The sequence below is a fragment of the Aptenodytes patagonicus genome, chromosome Z (assembly GCF_965638725.1).
Source record: "Aptenodytes patagonicus chromosome Z, bAptPat1.pri.cur, whole genome shotgun sequence".
Taxonomy (NCBI): domain Eukaryota; kingdom Metazoa; phylum Chordata; class Aves; order Sphenisciformes; family Spheniscidae; genus Aptenodytes; species Aptenodytes patagonicus.
In genome coordinates, this window is record NC_134982.1 from 30,603,016 (window position 1) to 30,625,028 (window position 22,013).

Sequence of the window (22,013 nt, forward strand, 5' to 3'; positions counted from 1 at the left end):
ACAGTAATTTATACTGTGCACTTTTAGTCCAAAGTGAGTACCTGATCCTTGACATTTCCTTTTATTTGTCATGATGGCAGAAAAGTATCTCAGATTTTCTTGCATTTGGGAAGTTTATTTAATCACACAGTTCAAAAGCATCAAAATTTTTTTACTAGAATTTGCTAAACGATAATTTCTTAAATATCTCTTTTCAGATAGGGATGTGGGTTGAGAGTTTTATACATATAAGCACCTGAAAGAGAGGTTTTAAGATAAAGCACCCTCTGGAGTATATTAATAAAAAGAGGACTAAGGGGAAAACAAAAATCAGGATGGAGGCAGTCAGCTGTCTTGTTTTCTTGAGAGCCCTGCTTCTCTGTAGGGTCCGATTCCAGTGTCTGTATGAAGAAGAGGGACATAGTGCGTGGACTCATAGTGTGGTGACAGTGTTAGCCTAAGCAAATGGCACTAGGATGCAGGTCGGTGTCTGGTCCTTTGCTGGGAGCTTTGAGAGCAGTGGAGACAAAAACCTGGTCCTTTGCGCACTCATGCCAATGTCCATAAAGGACAATCCCTGTGAATCTCATATTGGAACAAATTTGTCTCTTAGGAACCTGTACTGCATTGACAGAAGCTGTAAATTTGGGGTGTGTGTGTTTAAAGCCCCCTCTCTGCTTACTGAAGGAGCAGTAAATGAGCTTCTGTGTGAAAGAGTAGGGCTCAGCAGAGTTAGACAGGTGTGAAAAGAAGCCAAAATGGTGGAATCGGACTCTGAGGAGGGAGAGGAGAAAGAGAAAAAGTGGCATTGGAGAGGAGAGCAGGTGGGACCTTTTCCAGAGCCTGATGTTCAGGCTTAGCCATGTGTTGCTGTTGTGTTCCTCAAATTCCCATTGAGAGACTCCAGCCTCTTCCCGTTCCCTTCCTTCTCTTACTAAATAGTTTTCCTTTCCTCTTCTCATTTTAGCTAAAGCAGGGAGTAGGAATAGGGAAGGTGTTAGTGTGTAATATTTTGTATGGTATCCCTATGCAGGGTGCAAATAATAAATCACACACTACATGCTTAGACAATTTACTGCTGGCTTTTGTATGTGCTGTGACAACTGCTCAAAAGGTCAAAAAAGCTTCCTTAACAAATTTGATAAGATAATGCAGTGAGCTGTAACAGCATAAAGTCCTGGGGGCCATAGACCAGAATAGAAGAAATAATTATGCATGGTAATGGGTAATTACAGATAATGGCCTTTTTTGGGGGTGGCAGAAAATACAGACCCACAGCCTTGCCTGGAATGAACGTTGTCTAGCACATTAACTTTATAGCAAGCTAAAAGTTCAATGCTGGAACTGAAGATAATCCGCAACTTCTAATGGGAAGAGAACAGAAATACTCCTCTCAAAGGCAGAGCGAGCCTGCGGGTTTTGTTCCTTGGGAGGCAGAGTGTCTCAGCAGAAAGTAAGTAATGGTGCCAGCTTTCTTTGACATCTGAAATAGCTCTGTCATGATGGTCTGGTGGGAGAAACATATTGTTCCAGCGTTTCTGATTATGATGTTAGGGAGTGATTTCACACCGGCCTCATTCAAGGCTACTGTCCGACCTCAAAGCCAGCTATGAATTGAACTAATGCATTGCAAGACTTAATATCGCCAAACCAGTTTAATAGGAGTGTACTGATGCTTTATATACTGAGCAAGGGAAAATCCACGATTCTTTTGAGGTCTGAAGGCAAGTGTTTCCTGACTGAATAATTAATTTTTGGCGTTTTAATGGCATAGCTGTCTCCTGCCGCAGAGGCTGGCTTGCAGGAAGATGCTAACACTGCAGTGATGAAAACAGTCATTCTGAATTGAAAACTACAGGAAATGTAAACTACCAGAAGCTGAACTCTGTTCACTGGGCAATGGCTATGCCTTCCTGCTCCTCGACTAAATGTGTTACTTGAGTAGTCACGTTTTTTCTGCATTTTCAGCAGAGTGTAGAGTCTTTGTAGACATAGAAGAAATAAAAACTGCTAACCATAGGTGTATATAAGAACTCATGTCAATAAATGCAGGCAGTGAAACTCTCTTAATTGCCACACTGCATATACAGAATCCCTTTTCTGAAATGTACAATCAAATGGAGACTAATCAGCTGTTATGGCCACATGAGAAAAATTGAACCATGCCACTGCATGCTACCAGACATTGAAATGTGACTGTATGTGCTATCCTGATTTTTAAAACAGTTCCTGGTGTGTGTCTGTCCCAAGCTGACTAATATTCTCCCCCAGATTCCTGAGTGTGGTCCAGTAACCGTTCCCAGTAGGCAATTTGGTGCTACCACCCTGTTTTAGACCCTGAGAAAGTCTAATAGTATGGACTCTGTGCCATTTGACCTCAGCATCAGAGGCTTGCCCAGGCATGTTTAAATTACTATTATCAGTGTATAATAAGATGTATAACTGGCCCTTAACAGTACCAATAGGAATAGAAAATACTCCATGCTTATGTACAGAATGAGTGAATGTTACAGATAGAACTTCTACAGATAGAAGTGTTTGCATTTCTCGGTGTGTATGCTTAAAAACACATTTGCATCTGTGAGAGAGAGATGATGGTAGAAATTCCTGTAAATTCCCTGACACTTCTCCTCTCTCCTCCCAAAAAGTAAGAAGGGAAAGCATGATCTATATACTGGCTTCTGCGTTGATTTTGCTATGCATATCCGCAATTCGTGTAAATCGCCATAGCTTTATTGAAGTAAATGGTCTGAGACTGGTTTACATTAACTGACGACTGGACCACTGTTTTTCACCATGCTCTGCTAAGTGAAGGCAGGAGCCCCTCATAGGTTACTGAATGTATAAGACCCATATGTGTAACTGACCCCGAGAACTCACCTTCCTTAAAAGAAAATCCCAGCCGTCCTGAAATGAATTACTGGTTAACTACTATTAATATGCCATAGAGCTGGAGAGTCGTCTACAACACTGCAAGATCAATAACAGTATTTATCGTGCATCATATTGATCTTCTATGAAAGAGTGGGCCATATTTCACACTGTGTACATAGTGCAAAAAAAGTAGCATCGGTTCTCTACAGGGATTAGTAAAGACATAGAAAAGAGCTTAGAGATCCAAGGGCACAACTGCATGAAGGGATACTGCTGTCTCACTGCAAGAGTGTTGCTCACACATGGAGAGGCTCTGACAGCCCTACATTGTAGATTTGGTGTTCCAAAAACTGAGTGAGAATAGTAACCATTCTTTTGTTGGTTTGCTTTTATAATTTCTGTTCCTTCTTACACCGGTTCAGTCCCATATTTTTAATCGTGTCCTGTTTGCAACTTGCAAAATGTTAAAATTCATGGCTAGTGGCAGGGGAAAGACCCAGGAGCCCTCCCCAGTTTTTCCATGTAGAGGGTGAAGACAGTCAAGGTGTGAGCCCAGCTCCTGCAGCAGCCCTCTTGTTTTAAAGGGCAGGTGGAGGGGCAGAGTGGGAGTTTGACGGCGCAGCAGCAGTTGCCTTGTTGAGAGCTTAATTCCTCTCGAAAATTGCTCCCCTTAGAGCAATGAACCTCAGGGCTGCCCCTCATGTGCAGGTGTTGTAACTTGGCAAGCTCTGAGGCAGGGGAGGACCCTCTCCTTGCCAGCAGAGCCATTCAGCTGTGTTGAATTACATTTTGGAAAAAAAAAAACTGAGCTGAAAGGTGCTTTCTTAACCTTGATACTCTCTCCTTGCTGATGGAACACGTAGCCATGGGCTGACAGCCTCCCTTGAGGAGGACACCTTGCTCGTTGACCAGCCAGAGGTGGGGCTGTGGGAAGGTTCAGCCTGTAGGTAGGAGTCAGGAATTACAGGTACAGGCCAAAGACCGACCAGAGTAACCCCAGTTAGTTCAAGTTTAGTTACAGCCATTGCTTCCGATAGATCTGCCCTATTCTGCAAATGGTGGCCATGCCCGAGGATGCTGCAGCCCAGAAGCAGCGTGCTTGCCCGCCAGCTGGCTAGCAGACTTCAGCTGGAGAGGACCAGCATGGATAGGGCAAAAACTCCCTTGGGCATGTGATAAACGTGAAATCTTCTCTGGGCAGATCTCCGAGTGCCTTGTCTTATCCCTAAGACAGTTTAGCAGGGTTCTTTGGCCTTTAATTCTACTCCCCTTGGCACTTAGCTCTGCTTTGAAGGTACCCCATGTGGGCACTGGCTGGTCTGACCTGCTTTTCTTCCTGAGCTTTCATTGCTTTCAGGGCTTTCTCCATTAATAGGAAAACTCTTTCCCCTTAATGTATTTACAGTTGTGTATGTTCTGTATGTGTTGTATATGTATGATGTATGCATTAGTAGTAGGAGATGACATGATTCAGCCAGGCTGGGTAGGGTAAGAGTGTAGAGCTGGACTGCAGACCTGCCCTTGACCCGGTGCATGCCAAAGTTGCTGAAGACCTGCAAGAGCTCAGCTCTCCAGAGGCATCCTTCCCTCAAGCTGGCTGGTTCAAGACTGAGGAGTTTAGAGTAACCCCTGGGATGCTTTGACCTGGTCTGACCTGACATCCGCCCGCAGTCTGGATGGCACGAAGCTATGTCTTGTATGAGATGTCTCCCTTCTCCCGAGTGAAGCACCAAATTGCCTCCAGATGCTGCAGAAAAAAAGCAGAGACTTGTCCCAAAGCATGACATCAAAGAAAAACTCATCTCCTAAATTCGGAGAGAAAGTGTGAGTTGAAGCATGTGGCAGCTTTCTGTTGGTCTTTGCCAGATGTTGCCAGTCCTTCCATCTTCAGGAGCATGATGTGGCTTGGGATTTAGGGAAGATTAACTCTACAGGCCATCTTTCCAGCGCTGTCACAGGAGTCCTAGTTCTGTATGGAGTTGCGTGTGTCTGTCCCTTCACTCGAACTTTCCCCTTTCCCATGGCTTCTGCTTTTTCTGCTAACCCTCTGGGGCACATCCCTGTGGTGTGGCTGTAGCTCAGAAGGGTTGTGAGGGCTGTTGACATCTGGGGATTTATGTGTGTGCGTGCATGGGTGGGTGAATGAGCAGGTGACTGGCTCTACATTGAGTCTTAAGAGGGCAGCTGATAGTGCTGTAGAGGCTATTGGAGAGTGGTGGGACAGCAGAAGGAAAGCAGAGGACCGTTCTGGTGGATTCAGCCCTGAGCACTGAACTGCTGGCAGCTGTTGTGCAGCTGGATAAGGGAAAATGGGTGGGAGCAAGTCAACCATTTTACACTTCCGGTGGCAAATGATGGTAACCCCAACCACAGACAGGAGGTAGAAAGAGAGAAGAAGGGGCAATAAGTGTATTTTTTTCTCCTAGTTAATGCAGCAGAAGACTGCCACCGCTGCTCTTTCTTCAGGAAGGAGCTGTAGCACTACCAGCCACCTGAACGTAACAGAGACATCAAGGATGCTTGTATGATTTTGGGGATGACTGCAGCAGGTTGCTGTTCTAGTTTAGCCCATCACATGTTAGGAAGTGTAGTGCATGAGACCTTTCCAAAAGTTGCAGCAAAGCCTGCTACTTTCTCCCCTCCTTCCTTTTAGCTGCTGACATCTCAGGGTGGCTCACCTTTCCTGTGTGGGTGTAAAGAGGCCCCATCTTCCTGGTGCTAGTATTCTTAGTGGAAAGTATTATCCCTTCTTACAATGCACTGCAAGTGGAAAGATACTGCAGAGGTTTCAGAAGAAATTGCACATCTGTGCGGCATAGCATAGCCCTGCCAGAAGTTAAGCGGCTGGCTGCCTTGCATATCTCTGTCTCATGTGAAATCTGTATCCCAGCTGGGAACGTGTTGGAGGATTTTGCTTTTGGCTTCTAATTTTCAGCATGAAAACCAGAACAATTGGACCGCAGCATCATTCGGGAGCTAAGTTTGGGGAGGGGAGTCAGGCTTATGCTATGATTTAACAGAATTGTTGGCTTTTCAGTGTCAGTGGTCTTAAGTTCTGATTTTGTCAAAGACATGGACAAAAGGACTTTGAAGAGAGGCCTGCCCAGAAGCAGAATAATAGCTATATTAAAATTTCATTAAAATATGAAAGGGCAAAAACTGTGAAGGGTCTTTTGTGGCATTGCAGACCCCTCTGTTTCATGCGCAAATTTGAGAGGTGCTCCCAATGAAAAAGACCAGCTGGCTGGGTTCTTGCTCGCATAGGGCTGAGGGGCATAAAAATCAGATGCAGGAGGCATAAAATGCTCTGTGTGCTAATAAATGGGTATAGTTCATTGATGTCAACAAAATGTCAGCAAGAGCTGAATGGGGGCACTGTACAATTTAGTGACCTGGAAGGAGACTATCCATGATTGCAGTAGAGAGCTTTCATTACAGCTGAAGAAGTGAAACAGATTTGCATTGTAAATGGCAATAATTGGTAAAACCGATCATTGGATCTAGTGTGCAGCTAACGCACAGTACAGTGGAAGGTGTTACCGTGACTCTGAGAGGCTGGCTCACCATATTCATTTTGCAGGTGAGTAACCAAGGTACAGATAGATATACCAAGAGAAAGGCATAAAACAAACTAGGCAACGCCTGCCTGACATCTCTCTTAGAGCTGATATTTCATACATGCCTATTGTCCATGCTGCTTCATCTCCATACTGACAGCCCTTGAGAGCTCATCTTTGACAAAAAGCAATTGTTACATGTGCTTTAAGCCACGTCCTTTTCTCTTCCACAGTGGAGTTAGACAACATCATGGGAAGAGCAGGAGCTTCTTGCAGAAGGGACCATTGTGCTGCAAATACCCCAAGGGTTACAGGGACACAAGCTAGAACCAGGGCTGCATCGATGGTGGGGTTTACAGTTGCTCCCTTGTTTAATATGTAAATGTATATTCACTGTGTGGTTAGACTTTTTAAGGTTGTGGCAGTTTTTTGCTGTGTCTGGCTCAGCTGGGTAGCTGATGCAGCGTGTCAGAGCTTGGCTGTGAAACAATACTGACAAGCACCTTCCTTTTTCATCCTTGCAAGTATTGCAAGGCACCAGCTGACACTGGAGTGAGGAAAACGGGACTCTAAAACAGCCTCTGGGAAGGCCCCCGTCTTCAGGAATGACAGGGGAGGCAGACCTTTGTGGGGGCAGCTTGCGGGGAGTGCAGCCAGCTGGGCTCTGGTCTGGAGGCACCTGAGGGTGCAGACACCAAGTCACGAACAACCCCCTCCTCGTCCTTCTCTTTTGCCAGTGGTGTTAGGAGCTTGTTCTGATTTTGTAGGTAAACATGCGCTAAATTTGAGTTTGGAGGTTGGGCAGGGATGGAGGGCCTCCCTGCTCGCAGTTAGCACCTGAGACACCTTGGCTGATTGTGCGGTGCTTTTCCTACTGCAGCTTCCTCTTGGCCTTGTGGCTGTTTGCCTGTTCTAGAGGCATGTTCAGAAAGTGTCCTCTCACCTGCAGGACAATGGTGTCATCCTGTAGCTAGAGCCTTTCTGCTTCCAAGGGGCTAAGAGAAACTTGGCACACTGTTACAATTTAAAAATAATAGCGGGCTGCATCCTTAGATGGTGTAGATCATCATTAGATCAGCTGATGCTGCTTGAGGACTCAGAGCACTATCTTAACCTGCGGTTGGTTTTGTCTCCTGTTTTGCAGTCTGCGGTGTCTGTAGGTGGTCTTGAGCTTTGAGTGACATTAGTCCACTTGAGTTTCCACCAGACGTCCAGCCGTGTTTCGCTTTCAGCTCCCATCTCTTCCTATTCATTACCTTCAGCCCAGCCTTCAGGAGAAGTAATAGCTCGTCAGAAGGTGAAAGGTAATGGTCTTATGGAGCCTCTTGTTTCATAATGGCTTGTTTTTTTTCTTTTCCAGAGGGACGGATGCTCATTCAGGACATCCCTTCCATCCCCAGCAGAGGGCACTTGGAGAGCACATCTGATTTGGTTGTGGACTCCACCTACTACAGCAGTTTTTACCAGCCATCTCTGTATCCTTACTATAACAACCTGTACAACTACTCCCAGTACCAAATGGCAGTGGCCAGTGAGCCTTCCTCAAGTGAGACAGGGGGTACAATTGTAGGGTCGGCCATGAAAAACAGCCTTCGAAGCCTCCCAGCAACATACATGCCAAGCCAGTCGGGAAAACAGTGGCAGGTATGATGTTACAGAGGTGTTACATGGAAGAGTGAGGTGGCCAATAATCTGTTTCTTGGGTCTGATTCTGACCTCCTGTTTACTGGTTTCATGGCAGTGGAAAACCAGAACCAGATTCCAGGGTGGGATTAGGACCCACGTTAGGAAAGTTGGCCGAAATGGGTGGTTATGATGCAGTACAACGAAAGCAATGATAACAGGTATAGGTAGGTTGCCACAAGCACAGATAAAGGGCACCCACTTGATCTATCTTCTGATTTACATCATAGCAGATTATGGGCTGTTTTCTGGAAAAAGAGTCCCAACTGAATTACCCAACATAGCATTCTGGGAGCTTCAGGTGTCATATCTGAGAGGCTTTGCTCTTCAGGAGCCTGTTCTTTTCCATCTTTCACATCCAAGGCACTGAAGTGACCCAGGAGACCATGCTGTTGTGCAGTGGGTTGGTGGCAGTCAGTTGAACGTGACACAGCGTGTTGCTAATGGTGTGTTCTGGCAGCGTCAGCTCCAGGGCTTGCAATTTCGACTTGGGTAGCTCGAGTTACAGGCTGTGCCTAAGAGGTTTGCACCAGAGTTCTGTGTACTTCATTAGTTAGGGTATAAAGCCAGCTGAGCCCTCTCACTCTAGGACTTGATAATTGTAGCCTCCAACTCAGTACTGGTTGGAGACTGGAAAAAGGGGAAATCTGCCAAGGCAGGGGATTCTTGTGAAAGTAAGTGGAGCCTTTTCAGTGACCCTGAGGCTGTTCGGTCTTGGGCTGCAGTGGTGCTTTTCTATCTGAGATTGAACTTGGGAGCCTGCACCCTCTGAGTCTGCGTACGCCCATGTCCCTTGTCCAAGGGCAGGAGAGGGCAGACCTCTTCTGTAGAGCATCAAGGGCAGGCTGCCTTCTGCAAAGGCTCTGTTGTGAAACCACTCAACAACAAAAGATTAAATGTCCACTAAAACCTCCTTTCTGAAGGGAACAGAGGGGTCATCCCCTTTGCTGACAGAGAATTCCTCTAGCAATTCTGGCACAGGGACCAACTCTGAAAGGGCATTTTAACTTCTGATACCAAGGACCTGGAACTAAGACCAGGATGATTACAATTACTGTAGCAGTCCACAGCACCTTCAGTGAGGCTTTCCTATCATTAGACTCCTTTTTCATGGAAAGGTCCTTCTGAAAATGTGGGAGCCTCTTGGGGCAACAGCTGTGAGGTCCATGAATTTTAAGATCATGGCTTTACAGCAGTCTGCATTTAGTACTATTCCATGTCCCTTTTTTACCATGAGTACAGCTGTATGGGGAAAAGAGCTGTCTCCCTTCCTTCTGCTGTGTGAGCCCACACCACAAGCGCTTTCTTCTCTCGGTGTGTTGACAGGCTTCACCACAATCACCTTGAAATACATGAAGGTACACCTTTTCAGTTAGATTAGTTAATAGCATCCTCTTTACCTGCTGAATTTTATCACCAGACCAGGGGGACAATTAGTCAAGGCAAGCTGGAAAGCAAGCTGGGGATAGGATTTTGTGTGTGGTAATGAGGTGAGGTGCCAGTGCTTTTTTAGCTTTTTCATTTTGGTTGATTGGGTTAAATAATAACTCTGTCATAGCAGAGTTATTTCAGATAGAAAGTTACTTCTTCTGAAGCTTTTGCAGTATCTAGCTTGTAAGAGCCTACTGCAGAGCTGATGCTTAGAGACACGGTCACCACACAAGTGAGGGACAGCAACATTCATCTTGTGAAAATAATGTTCTTGCAGGCTGCTAGTCCCACACTTCACCATTCCTCCAGCCAGTAGAGACTTCTGTGATTTTATTTGCTTGGGAAAAAAGAAAGTAAATTACACCTATTGACTATCCTAGGACATAGTGTTTGAGGAAGAGATACGAGGGTATGTTAAAATATGTTAAACCTTTGAGTGAAGATGGTGTCATCTCGGTTCTGTTGCCATGTACTGTCATTTGAAACTAGACTATATGTGTAAGAAGTCTTGGCCTAGAGGGTCTGTTGTCTCACTCTGAGATTGTCTGTTTCTTGTGGGACCTTTGGCACCCCTTAAAGAAATAAAAGCAATAGTGTGTTTTCCATGCATTTTTCTCTTGGGGCCCTGCAGAATCTGTAACTAACTTCTGCTTAAATGCCACTCAAATTAGTGAGGTACTGAAGAAGTGATGAAGGAAAAAAGAGGTGGTTGTTGTCAAAAAGGACTGTTTTCCTTCCCTCAGCAGGCTCCAAGCGCTGGGTGTTCATTCCCACCTTGTGGGATGTATCGCATGGTTCTGTTCACCTCCATGTGAATTTAGCGATTTACGTCACCCTAAGATTTTAATTTCTCCTGGCCGAACCTTTTGGGATCTTTCAGTGCTGTTCTGGTGAGATGTCTGTGCAGAAAGACTAGAGGTAGTGCTTTCTGCCTGCAGAAGTGACATCTCCCCAGCTTCTAAATGGCCTAAAACCAGGACCCACCTCTCCAGTTCAGTAGGGCAGAGTGTAGTTCAAGGTCAGTGTCATTTAACTTACAAGCTGTTTCTCAGAGGCTGATCTGCAAGAAGGATTGTTATTGCTGGAAGAGTTACTAATCATGGGGTTTGCATACTGTTATGACAGCATAACGTTGCACAAATAATCATAAAAAGTTTTACAGTGAGAGCTAGGCTAGATAATGCTTGATGGCAGTGGGTGCAGTGATGCTGAGGTTGTAAAACACTGTGTGGCACTGAAGATGGTTTTTTGTAAGGGGAACGAGCTCTCAACTGCTGCATGTGGTTAAACATCAATTCTGCACATGGAAGGTTACCAGCAAGGGAAGATCACAGAAATACAGTGTTAAATGGAGAAGGATGAATGAGTTTCTCTGTCAGGCACGGTAAGGAGTCACAGGACAGTTTCAAAGCATGTTCCACAAAGAGAAATCAGACCTTGCTTACACCTTCAGGGGGTTTTGCTGGCAAACCTATGCAGGCTGATTCTCTCCAGAGGAAACACGTAGCTGTATCTACACAGGGATTTTTGCTGGACTGCCTGTACTGACTGGGTTTATTTTTTACATGCACAGGCTTTCTTAACCAGTCTTCCAGTACGAGTGAGTCTGCTTATGTGACTGGTAGTGCTATAACTGTTTTGATCAAGGTTTTTGGTTTTTGCTTCTTTACCAAAATGATAGCTGTGCAATGACTGCTGTGACCAAATCGGGCAGCTTGCTAAGCTGTGAGCCCACAGGAGGGTTTCTGTATTGGTATAAGTCACCTGTGTGCTCACTGGAAGGTATCCTAGTTTAAGCAGTGTAGACAAGACCCCTGCCTTTTTTAGGCTCTGTTGGTGGAGGCTTGCTTGTCCTGGAATAACTGTAACCACACAACGAGAATTGCATACTTAAAGTAAGGTAGCTTCTGGATGCAGACGAGGCCTTGAGCAGCCCGGCTGTCTGCTGTTCCAGAATTTAGGGAGCAAGGGAGAAAAGCCGGGGAGGAAACGTGTGAGTGTGTGTGGGATGGGATGAGGATTAATGCATCATTGAGCCTTGGCAAATAAACTGAATCACTGAATCTTTAATGTAGATTACTGTCAGATTTCATTAGTCTTTGTTCTTTGCAGAGGCTCACGTACTTGAGTGGATTCATAGGGGTGCAATTTTTTTAGATATTTCTGTGTAGGTTTTGTTCATTTGTATATAATTATCCCAGAAGCTGTATCCACCATGATTTGGTAAGCATAATGAAGATGATAGTTTTGGTCGAGACCCTTTCAGTCATTTATATTCTGCTGCTTTTGCCAGCTCTAAGGCAGATAATCAGCTATGTCTGGTGTTGCACCTGAAGAAAAGACAAGCTTAGGTCAGAGAGGAAATGTAGCAGATGTAGTGGTTACTGTGCATCTCCTTGCACTCCAGTTCTGTGTGAGCGTCTGGACCCTCCCTTGAAGCTCTCATAATTGTTCATTACAACAGGAATTTATGTGCCTTCAATCCAATTAACAGTTAAACGGGTTCACCAACGTTAGTACTGCAAGTCAGAGCTTGTTGGTATACAGTGGAAGTTGGTGCTTCTGACACTGCGGCCCGCTTAGGGACAGCAACTGGAAAATGATGGGGTGACTGCAGTCTTTTCTACCACAACAAAAGTAAAACTTGGATGGACATGTCTGAATCTAATCAGGTTTAATTCTCCAGGCTGGTAATGAAACTGCTGGCGTGTGACCCACAGCGTGAGGATAATCGGGACTCCTTGTGAGTCAGCGTCCTCCCCAAAAAGTGTTAAAACTCTTCTGGTTCCTACAGCCATACCGTTAAAAATCTGCAAGATACAGAATGTGCCCCCACACCTGGGGACCAATGGCTGAGTTTTCTTTCTTACTCTGGTAACTCCAGGGATCCTGCTTCAGAGAAAGGTTAAGGCTGGCCAGGAGCTTTTGGACAAATTTTAGAATTTCATGTAAATTCTGTTTCATGCTCTGAGGGTTTTTTCCTCTTCCTTCCTTTCTTCCTTCCTTTCTTTCTTTTTTTTTTTTAATGCAGCTTGACAAACCAGTATTCCGACTTCCAAAACCTCAACTTTTCGTTCTTTTCTTAAGCCAATTTGGAGCAAAAACCTGAAGTAAGTATTGGTGAGAGTCAGACTGAGAAATTTTAACTCATTTTCTAATATGGGAATTACATTTACCATTTGGAAGTGAAATATTTAGCATTGCTGAGGTAGGAAACTGGTTTTTAAGGATTTCTTAAAAAGTAGCAACCACATAAAACTGTCTTTTACTAAATCCAGAAAAATGTGGCCGTGATAGGGCAGCTAGCAGTTTGAACTCTTAAGAATAGCTGCTTGCTAGTAAAAAAGATTGCTCTTTTCAACTTCCACAACCTGTTTCTAGTTTCTGGCACAGTTTTTCCTCCAATAAGCCTGGCCTTCTTACAGAAATGTGCGGTCTAACTCTCCAGAAATAGGTGTAAAATGTGTAAAATATATGTGTGTGTGTAAATACATACACATTGTGCAAGTCACCCGACACAATCCCAATTTTATGTGTAAGCAGTGTATTATATACTGTATTCATAACATACCCTTCATACTACAGATTTATGCTAAAAGTATCCTAATGTTTCTGACAGCTCATGTGTGACATGAATGCAATCCATATTTCTTGGAGGAGCTAATCTAAGCGGTTTATTTTCCGATACTGCTGATAGGGCTATATCTCTAGGTGTCACCGCAGTTGAGATTCTGATGGTAACATATTGTTTATGGGTCACTGCCTTTGTCTAAAAGAATAGGTTGGAACAGAATAGCAAAGGTTAATTAAGTTTGTCTATCAAGGAGGGACAGATATAGATGTGTCTTGTATTTTCTGTGCTAGAATCAAAGTAAGTCAAGGTAGGGTATCATAGACTCGTTTTTTCCTTGTGCTGGAAAATATGCTTAGTTGGTTTTAGGAACAGAACAAAGCCACCTCGGGCAGCGCAACTGCAGCAGTAGTTGTGAGGGGTCAGCTCATGGGCAGTAGTATTGCAGGGTGGGAGGGTAGCGGCAACCCTGGTTTGCAGCTGGGGAAACTGAGGCAGGGAAGTGTTAAATAACTTGCCCATGGTCACACAGCCCACAGGTGACAGGGTGGAGGTTCCTGATGTCTGCATTTCCACTCCAGTGCCCAGCGGATGCCATCTCGCCTCATGCCAAAAACTGACGTGTAAATTCTGTTGTTTGCAAACAATGACACATAAATGCAAAATGCAATTTTATGCCCCCTAAAGCTGGCTTTATTTTTAAGATCAAGGCAGAAGGAGGAGGCTATGTTAAAACTTTTAACAGAGTTTCTCTGGTGTTTCCATAATTACGGGGTTTGTTTTAAGGCAGCTGTTGGTGAGTCATGGGTGAGACAGAAGGATGGAAAGCGTGGGTGAAGTGATTTGGCCAAGATCACGTGACACACCAGTGGCAGAGCCGAAGGATAGTACTTCGATCTCTTCTGTTGCTCTGAATTTTTTGCAGCCCTTGTCACCCAGGATTATCATCCGCGACCCCCTCCTACTTGTCCTTGGGAATAAGCCCCATAGTCAGTATCAACTGCAAAATGTGAAGGTGCTGCTAAGAGTAACACTGGCTTGCTCGCAAGGAGATTGTGGCTGGCAGCTACTGCAAATAAAATAATTACCTGGGTGATGTTTTGTCTGAATAAATAATCTGGGAAGGGCAGGACCATTTTCTAGTCTCTGAGGCTGGAGGGAGAAGTGAGCCACCACTTGTGCCTGCCTTGCCTCTTTTCTGTTTCTGATCTGGCCACCTCCTCTCCTCGGCTCTTCCTTCATGAAGAAGATGTGTAGAGGTTATGCAGACACTGCCAGGAGCTTGGAAGGAGGAGCTGGGCTTTACGTTGCTCTTCCACCAGCTGTTGAGAAAGCTTTTTCGCAGGAATGGTCTGAACTGATGCAAGAGCATTTTCTTTATGCTTCCCTGGCTTTTGCTACATATTCTGTCACTGTTGGGCACTGATGTAGGGCTGCACTGACTGTTGTGTTCAGTGACAGACAAATCCTGCTTCCAGCTTGCCTGTTTGTGGACGAGCTGTAGCTGCCTCTTGGTTCCCCATATTGGCTTTACAAGAGAAAGAATTTCCACTGCGTGTGTGGTCTTTTAATCAGGCCGTATTTATTTGTTCATGAGTTCTAAGCATCCCACTGTTGCTGGCAGTACATCCTTTAAAAAGTTACTGAGTGCATGCTGTGTTGTACAATTTAGGGGAACCCGTAAATGTTGAATAGGCCAAATGTGCTTCTCCGATGATCTGTGTCTCCCACTGAAGTCAGTGAGGTACTCGGTGAACTGATCCTGCAGCTGGGGCAGGGCACAAGCGATGTGTGGCTGGAAGGGGATGCCACTGTAAGTGAGCAACTCAGGTGTTCAACTCAGGAGCTCAGCTTGCTCTCTGCAAAGAGCAAGTGCATGCCCTTCCCTTCCACAGCACTTCCTCACCTAAGACATGCCTCATTCTTACAGCGCATAGCCTGTGGTGATACAAACCAGAGTGGCTTGTGGGACTGTCCCAGCCCTTGTCTGTCTTGGCCTCGCTGTAGGGCTGGAAGGGGTGAGGGAGGCAGGAAGAGACACCGGAGGGCCAGGCATCTCCTCCTGTGATCCCTTCATGACCCCAGCATTCCCCCAGGACAGGACCCAGGGAAGGATCCCAAACCTGGCACCTGGCTGCAGCGTTTGGAAGGCTGGACTGCCCCAGGTTAGAAAAAATCTGAATATTCCATGGCCTCCCCAGGGCTGTTTTTATCTCCCTTTCTGGCACCCAAAAATGTGCAAGGACTCTCCAGAGCTGCAGGAGTTAATACAGAGCAAATGCCCCTCCTCATGGGGTAATGATCTCCTAAGCCCCCTTTTTAATGCAGTGCTAAGGTCAAGAATTTTTACGACTGGTTGTTTTTTTATTGTTACTGTAAAATAGGATTGCTAAGCACTATAAAAAGGAAACCTTATGGTTCAGATTTACTGTGGTGTGTATTCTAAACAGTTTAATAAAACAAAACCAAAACCTTTTAGATTTTCTTCAGTGGTTAATACACAGCATATTCTTTGCAGAGCCAAGCCTCCGGTTGTCGGTCGAACTGTGGTTCATAGACTTGGTGTGGGTAATAAGATTATAAAACATGTCTCTTGCTAGCCAGCTACCACACACTAATAATAATAGTAGTAATAATTCATTGCATCCAGAGATTTTAAGTGAGTTGTTTTTTTAAGAAATGGAGAAAAACCCTAAAAAAAGGTTTGAAAGGAAACAGGTCACTGCATCCACTCTACAGGGAGAGGAAACATGCACATGATCGTTTCAGTGCCAGGGAGTTATCCCTCCATTTTGTTCCAGCTGAAATAATGCTGTCTCCTGCAGGCGACCTTTTCTCAGTTGTACGCATGCACACGTGCACTTGCACAAGGGAGAGGTGGAGATGTGAGGACCGTGGATGCTGCCCACAGCCCTGCCCCACTGAGGGAAGGAAGACGGTGTGTGCAAAACGGCAGGCAGAGAGGAGTTTGCTAACTTTTTTTCCCCAGTACTTCTAGAGCTGTTGAGCTTTGCGGATGTGCAGATTCAAAATGGCCTTTGGACTGACCTTTTGGGCGGTTTGTATTGCCAATTTTGGGTTCTGTTGAGGGAGTCTGTGCAAAGCACAGATGTCTGTTTCCAAGAGCAGACTACCATTCTTCAGAACAGCAAAGGGGACACCAGTGGCTCTTTTGAGTTTAGGCTTCCTTGGGATGACACATTAAATTTTTTTAAGAGCAATTTACTATTTATCATGGATGAAACTTCAGTGCATGTTGAACTTTTTCTGCATGCATAGGATGCAGATGGTAGAAAAATCACCTTTTAAGTATTGCTTTGATTTATAATAGCAAAACTCTTACTTTCACAGACTAAAAGCGTGTCCTGCCGATCCCTCAGTACATGTGCAAATACGTGTGACTGTGCTGTTGTCAGAAGACGGGCAGAGGTGCACTCTGCTTCCTGTAAACAGCTACCGCTCTCTCTCGGCACTTAATCTCGCTGCAAACCTGGCTCCACATGGAAAGCCCTCTGTCTTAGAGATCACCAGCAGTATTTTATGTGACTCGGGCCACGTTATTTTCAGCTAGGCATACTAAAATCATTATTGAACTATTAAGGAGACCCCTGGAAAACAAGGGGTGACTGCATTCTGGCTGCTTTGCTGGGAGGTGCCAGTGGCTCCTTCTGCCAGGACCAGACCATGGGGTTCTCCTGGCGTGGGGCGGCTGTCTGGGACAGCAGGCTTATCCCCTGCCTCTGCTGCTCTCCGGGTCTGAGATCCGCGGCCTGGGAGGGGCTGAGGAGCAGGGCTACACATGCGGCTGGCTGGGACCCAAGGGAACCGCAGTGGAGCGAGCAGAGCTCCTCTAACCGAGGTGAGATGCGGCTGAAAAGGCTGTCAAGCATTTCTGCTTGCGAAGACGACGTCTAATGGCATAGCTGGACGTGCGTTACTGTTGGCACTGCTACTTTTGTACCTGGTACAAAACTGTGATGTTTTTTCTTTGCCCGGAAGCTTTCCATCTTACAGTCATTCACTGCCCAGCAGACTTAGGGAGACGAGGTAGTGTTACCTTTCCTGTTGAAAATCCTAATCTTGTGAAGTGTTTGGATGCATTTTTTGGAGCACCCTAGCCACGTTACATTGTAGGGCTTTGGAACAAATAACAGTAGATGGTAGTTCTTTCATAAAACAAAAATTTAAAAAAGCATTACAGCCTCTCTGAGGAGATCAGTTTGGATGATTTCAGGGCATCGGAGTAGGATAAACTCTGATTTCTGAGTGCTGCCAACTTTGCTGCAGACTGTGGGATGGAGAAGGGGTTGTCTGGTGGAGACCGTGCTGGCACAGCAGACCTGCTGGCTGGTGTCCAGCTGTGGCTCCACTACAGGCTTCCCATGTAGCCTGTCCACAGCTTGGTTTGTCTAGGTAAATCAGGAAAATATTTTTCCATCTCACTGGGTTGTAAGAAAAGCGATGTGTTTGTGGGCGTGTGTCACTGCTCAGATGCCGTGGAATGTGTCCCAAGTGAGTCGGTTGGTAGGACTGTCCTCCTTAGCCACCCCATAGGTCCCTGGCAGAGCAGTTACCACCAGTCTGAGACGGGTTAGTCTCTGGGGAGGTGTAGGGACTAGATGGACACTTCACCTCTGACACTGGCCAGGTGTGTGCAGTTGAAGGGCTCTGGAAGGCTTCCCATGGTGGTGTCTGTGCTGTAAGCAGGGGATTTGCCAGGAAGCTCCTTGCAGTGCAGGGTACATGCTTGTGTGCCAGACGCAGCTTCATCTGAGGTAAAATAAACCAGCCATAGTATGCCAGTGCTGCTGCTGCTGCTAGGTCACGTCCCGTACGCCAGCTCACTTGTAGCTGAGCCATGTGGGCACGCTGTGAGCCAACCAAAGCAAAAACCCAGGGCCAGTGTGTCAGGATTTTACTTCCCATCCGCCTCCCGTGACCTCCTTCAGAGCCGGGGGCGGGGGGGGGGGCAGTGGGCTGCCCGTGCGGTGCCGGGGCTCAGCTTTCACAGGCTGCTGTTGCACTTCTCTCTCCAACAGATGAAGGGCATGGAGAGCCGCCACGCCGTCAGCTCCCAGTACCGCATGTGCTCCTACTACCCACCCGCTTCCTACCTGGGACAGGGGGTTGGCGCTCCCACGTGCCTCCCCCAAATCCTGACCTCTGAGGACATCCCCTCCTACTCGGAGTCGAAAGCAAGAGGTAAGTGCACCCACCAGGGTGTCTGGGACCGCTTTGCCTTGGGGCAGGCACCCAGGAGGTGTGGATTGCTGCTGGGAAGGAAGCTAGGCATCAGAAAGTAGGTGTTTACGAGATGGTGGCTGTTTTCTGGAAGGCTGGTCGTGCGGTGGCAACATAAGGCTGTTACTGTACAGTAGTGCAAGCTTGTAATTCTGAAGTCTCGTGGTTCAGGAGCGCAGTTAATTGTAACTTTCTGCTCCTGTTTATGTCTCTAAGTTGTACAAGGAGTCACCTGAGGTGCTGTCTTTGGTGCTCACCAGCTGGCTCCCTCACAGGAACAAGGAATTATCTCTGCCCCAACCACAGAATTATCTTCCCTCTCAGAAATGCTGTCTGTGTTTTTTTCCACAGGCCTCCCATTGAGCCTTTGCTGTCCTCTTCTTTCTGAACCACATGTGGGAACTATTCCTGCATCCCAGCCATGTCGTGAAGCCCTTTGTAGACTTGCTTCCTTGTTTGCTTTCAAACTCATCACACGGTGTTACTTCATTTAAAACTACTGCAGATAAATTTTTCTTTTCATATCCAGTGTTTCTTGGCTGTCCTAAGGATTACTATAATCTGCAATAATTTCCAGGAAAGCGTTGGTGAATTTACCCTGTGGTTTTGACAATGTTTCTCTCACTTCCTTGTTCCCTTGCTCCGGTAGCAGGTAGAGTGCACACACAGGCATTAACATGGCCCTGCTGGAGTAGACCAACACCACTGAGCTGCTTCCCTGTCCCTGGAACAGGACAGTAGCTGATGCTAGAGAAACAAGAAGAGAAACAGAGAAAGAGTAGGGTGATCCTATTTCGTATGTCCAAAATCCTCACGCTCCTACAGCATTCAAAGGTGTCCTGAGCTGTTGATTGCCTCTGAACCATCATTTCAGTTAACAGCAGCAGACCTGCACTCCATGAATTGAGCTAACCCTTCCATAAGCTTTTCACACTTTTTATCTCTCTGTAGCAATCAATGAATTTGGCACTTCAATTTTGTATGGTCTGTGGGAAGTATTTCTTTTCGTTTACTTTACACCTGCCAAATTTTTGTGTGTTTTTTTTTTTTTGCTCAGAGTCACACCACTGGCAACAGCATCCATCCTCATTTGCTTCTCTGATGCACTTACACATTGAAATGAATCTTCTCCTCTTTATATCTGATGGAAGGATGTATGTTGCATAGGTTCCATAATTGTTTTCAGTGATAGCCTTTCTGTGGCTGATGTCCTGGTGTCTGTTGCATTTGTGTTGTGGTGAAAAATACGGTGGTTGTGTCATGACAGGACCTTAAGGACTCAAACGGAGTTTTGGAGGGTGAGGTTTGTATAAAGTCATACCTGTGGCTGCTGTAAATCAGCACTGAGCCCTTGAATTCAGTAACTCCAGAATGATTTATGCTGAGGAGGTGGCTGTTCTTTCGGAGTGGCTGTTTTCTGAAAGTCTTCCAACTAACTGTGACGTATCGGATAGATGAAGAAACAACACGTGGTGTGATGAAACCTTAGACTTTTCCTCCTTCTCCAGTAGTTTTAAATGGCTTAGAGAAATCAGTGATCCTTGGTTCATTTTCCTTCTCTTTTCTTCAGTTTTATTTTCTTCCCTCTTCTCTGACCACCATTGAACAGTGACGTCTTCCTTTCTGCCCATTGGTCGGAGAAGCCGCTGGCTTTATGCTCAACTGCGGTTGACACTTTTTCTTGCATCCATCACTACTAACTCACTAAGAAGTCTTACCAGTCAAGTGTTCTTACAAATAGACAAAAGACCTTATACCCTTTGTTCCCAAATGCACTTCAGTAATTTTTCATCACTCTAGAAAAAAGTTGTGCGTAATGTGCCACTGATTTTTAAACTGCATAAATACTGTATTTTCAATAATCCCTGACTGCTTCTCCAGACAGTATTCCACACACAGATATTGTTCCCTAAGTTACACCATCAATCAGAAACCGACAAGCAGTGAGATGTAATTTACTGAGATCAAACAGCATTTTCCAGACTCTGAAGAAGTGTTTTTCCATAGCAGGGAGCTAGTGGGTGAAAGAGGCACCAATGTTTTTGTGAGAAACTTGAACATGTGAGCAGGACCATAGCCATTTAATAGGCTTCTTAGCATCTTCTTTTTTGTTATGCATGTTCTTGGAGGAGATGACTGCTTTTACTTTTTCCATCTACAGACAATATTTTCAGGCTGTTAGTCAATGATTTACACTCCCATGATGTTTTTCTTCTTTTCATAGTCCTCAGAGGATTTGAGGTTTTTTGCCTCTTTATTGTCATCTGTGTGAGTGCTGAGTCAGCCGGCAGGCTGTGACCATTGGATCCTGTGTGTTAAAGAGGGTGGTCCATTCCCCCAAAGTACTGACTGCCCATGCTGCAAGCGCTGTCTCATACAAAAGATATATTCTTACACATTTCTCCATTGATTGTTGGGCTGAACTTTTTGTACAATGCCTGACGGCTTTGTATGAAGCCTGGTGACATGTTTCTGCAGGGTTAGTAGTTGCTACTCGCTAAAGACAACTCTAGTGCATGTTTTAAATAAACGTCATATTTTACTCCTTCCTTTTCTGCGGTTGAAGTGGTAACCATGCTCAGAGACTTGTTTTCTGTCTAAGAATACATGTTCATAGATTTTAGGTCCAGAAGAGAACATTAGGATCATCTAATCTTACTTGCTGTATAATGCAGACTGTAAAACTTCACCTAACAACTCCTGCAGCAAGCCCGTAACTAATTTCTTTAAGATCTATGTGAAGACTTAGGTATTGTTAATCCAGAAATTTTACAGGAAGGTAACAGTGCGTATAGAAGAGCAACAGGTCAAAATGAAAACCTCATTTTGCAGCCAAACTTTCAAAACATCAGAAACGTGTATCTTTAACAAAAATGGTGATTAAATTCCCAAGCACAAATCTGAGATGGTCTTACAACACGTGCAGTCTATTACCCACGCTTCAGTTGTAACTTCAGCTTTATAGAGGTTTTGCCAGTTCATGTATTATCTCAGTTAGTATTTCAGTCAGACTGTTTCATTAATTTTTTTTTTTGCTAAGTTAACTGCCTGCTTAGACCAGTTATATTGAAAGGGAGATGAGCTAGCAGACCACTGATTTACACTTTCTTTGTCTTTATGAATGATGCGAAGCTCTCGGGAAGCTTCTGACATTTGTACATGAGGTCATACCGTGTTACAGTGTGTTGCATATAGTAATGCGCTGACATTTTCTGAATGGCAAAACACCGTCAGTCAACCTTCTTGCAATTTGAAGTGGTTCTAAGTAAAATGGTTTTGCTTCCAACAAACACAGCTGCTGCCCTTCCAGCTGAAACTGGAGAAAATGGGGAGAAAAAGAAGATAAACTAGTGACAAATGGCAAAAGGATGTTTTCAAAGGGCTCTCTTAGATCACCAGGTTGTAAGTTTTGTATAATAATTTCTAGATATGAGAGGGATTTTGTACTCTGTACTTTCAACAGATTTTTCCTCTCCTTTTTTCTGCAAGAGCAATGAGAGGAAAAGATGTATGAGAGTTTGTTATCAATCCCTGTGCATGCAAAGCATACTTTAAAATATGTCTTTCTTTTGGAAGAAGCCAAGCTGAGAGATCCTTGTGCAAGAAGTGGAGGAATTAGAGTGGATCACAACAGGGTATTTCATCTCCAAAAGGCAAGTGCCTTACTCCCATTGATT

The 22,013-nt window shown here is 45.1% G+C and overlaps 1 protein-coding gene across 1 annotated transcript in view; it reads left to right on the forward strand.

The window, feature by feature from the left end:
* Positions 1-22,013, forward strand: part of DMRT1 (doublesex and mab-3 related transcription factor 1) — a 60,853-nt gene that overhangs the window by 15,971 nt on the left and 22,869 nt on the right. The window contains exons 3-4 of the mRNA XM_076362304.1: positions 7,771-8,054; positions 18,135-18,297. Coding sequence (XP_076218419.1) covers positions 7,771-8,054; positions 18,135-18,297 — 447 coding nt within the window. The remainder of the gene's footprint in view (positions 1-7,770; positions 8,055-18,134; positions 18,298-22,013) is intronic.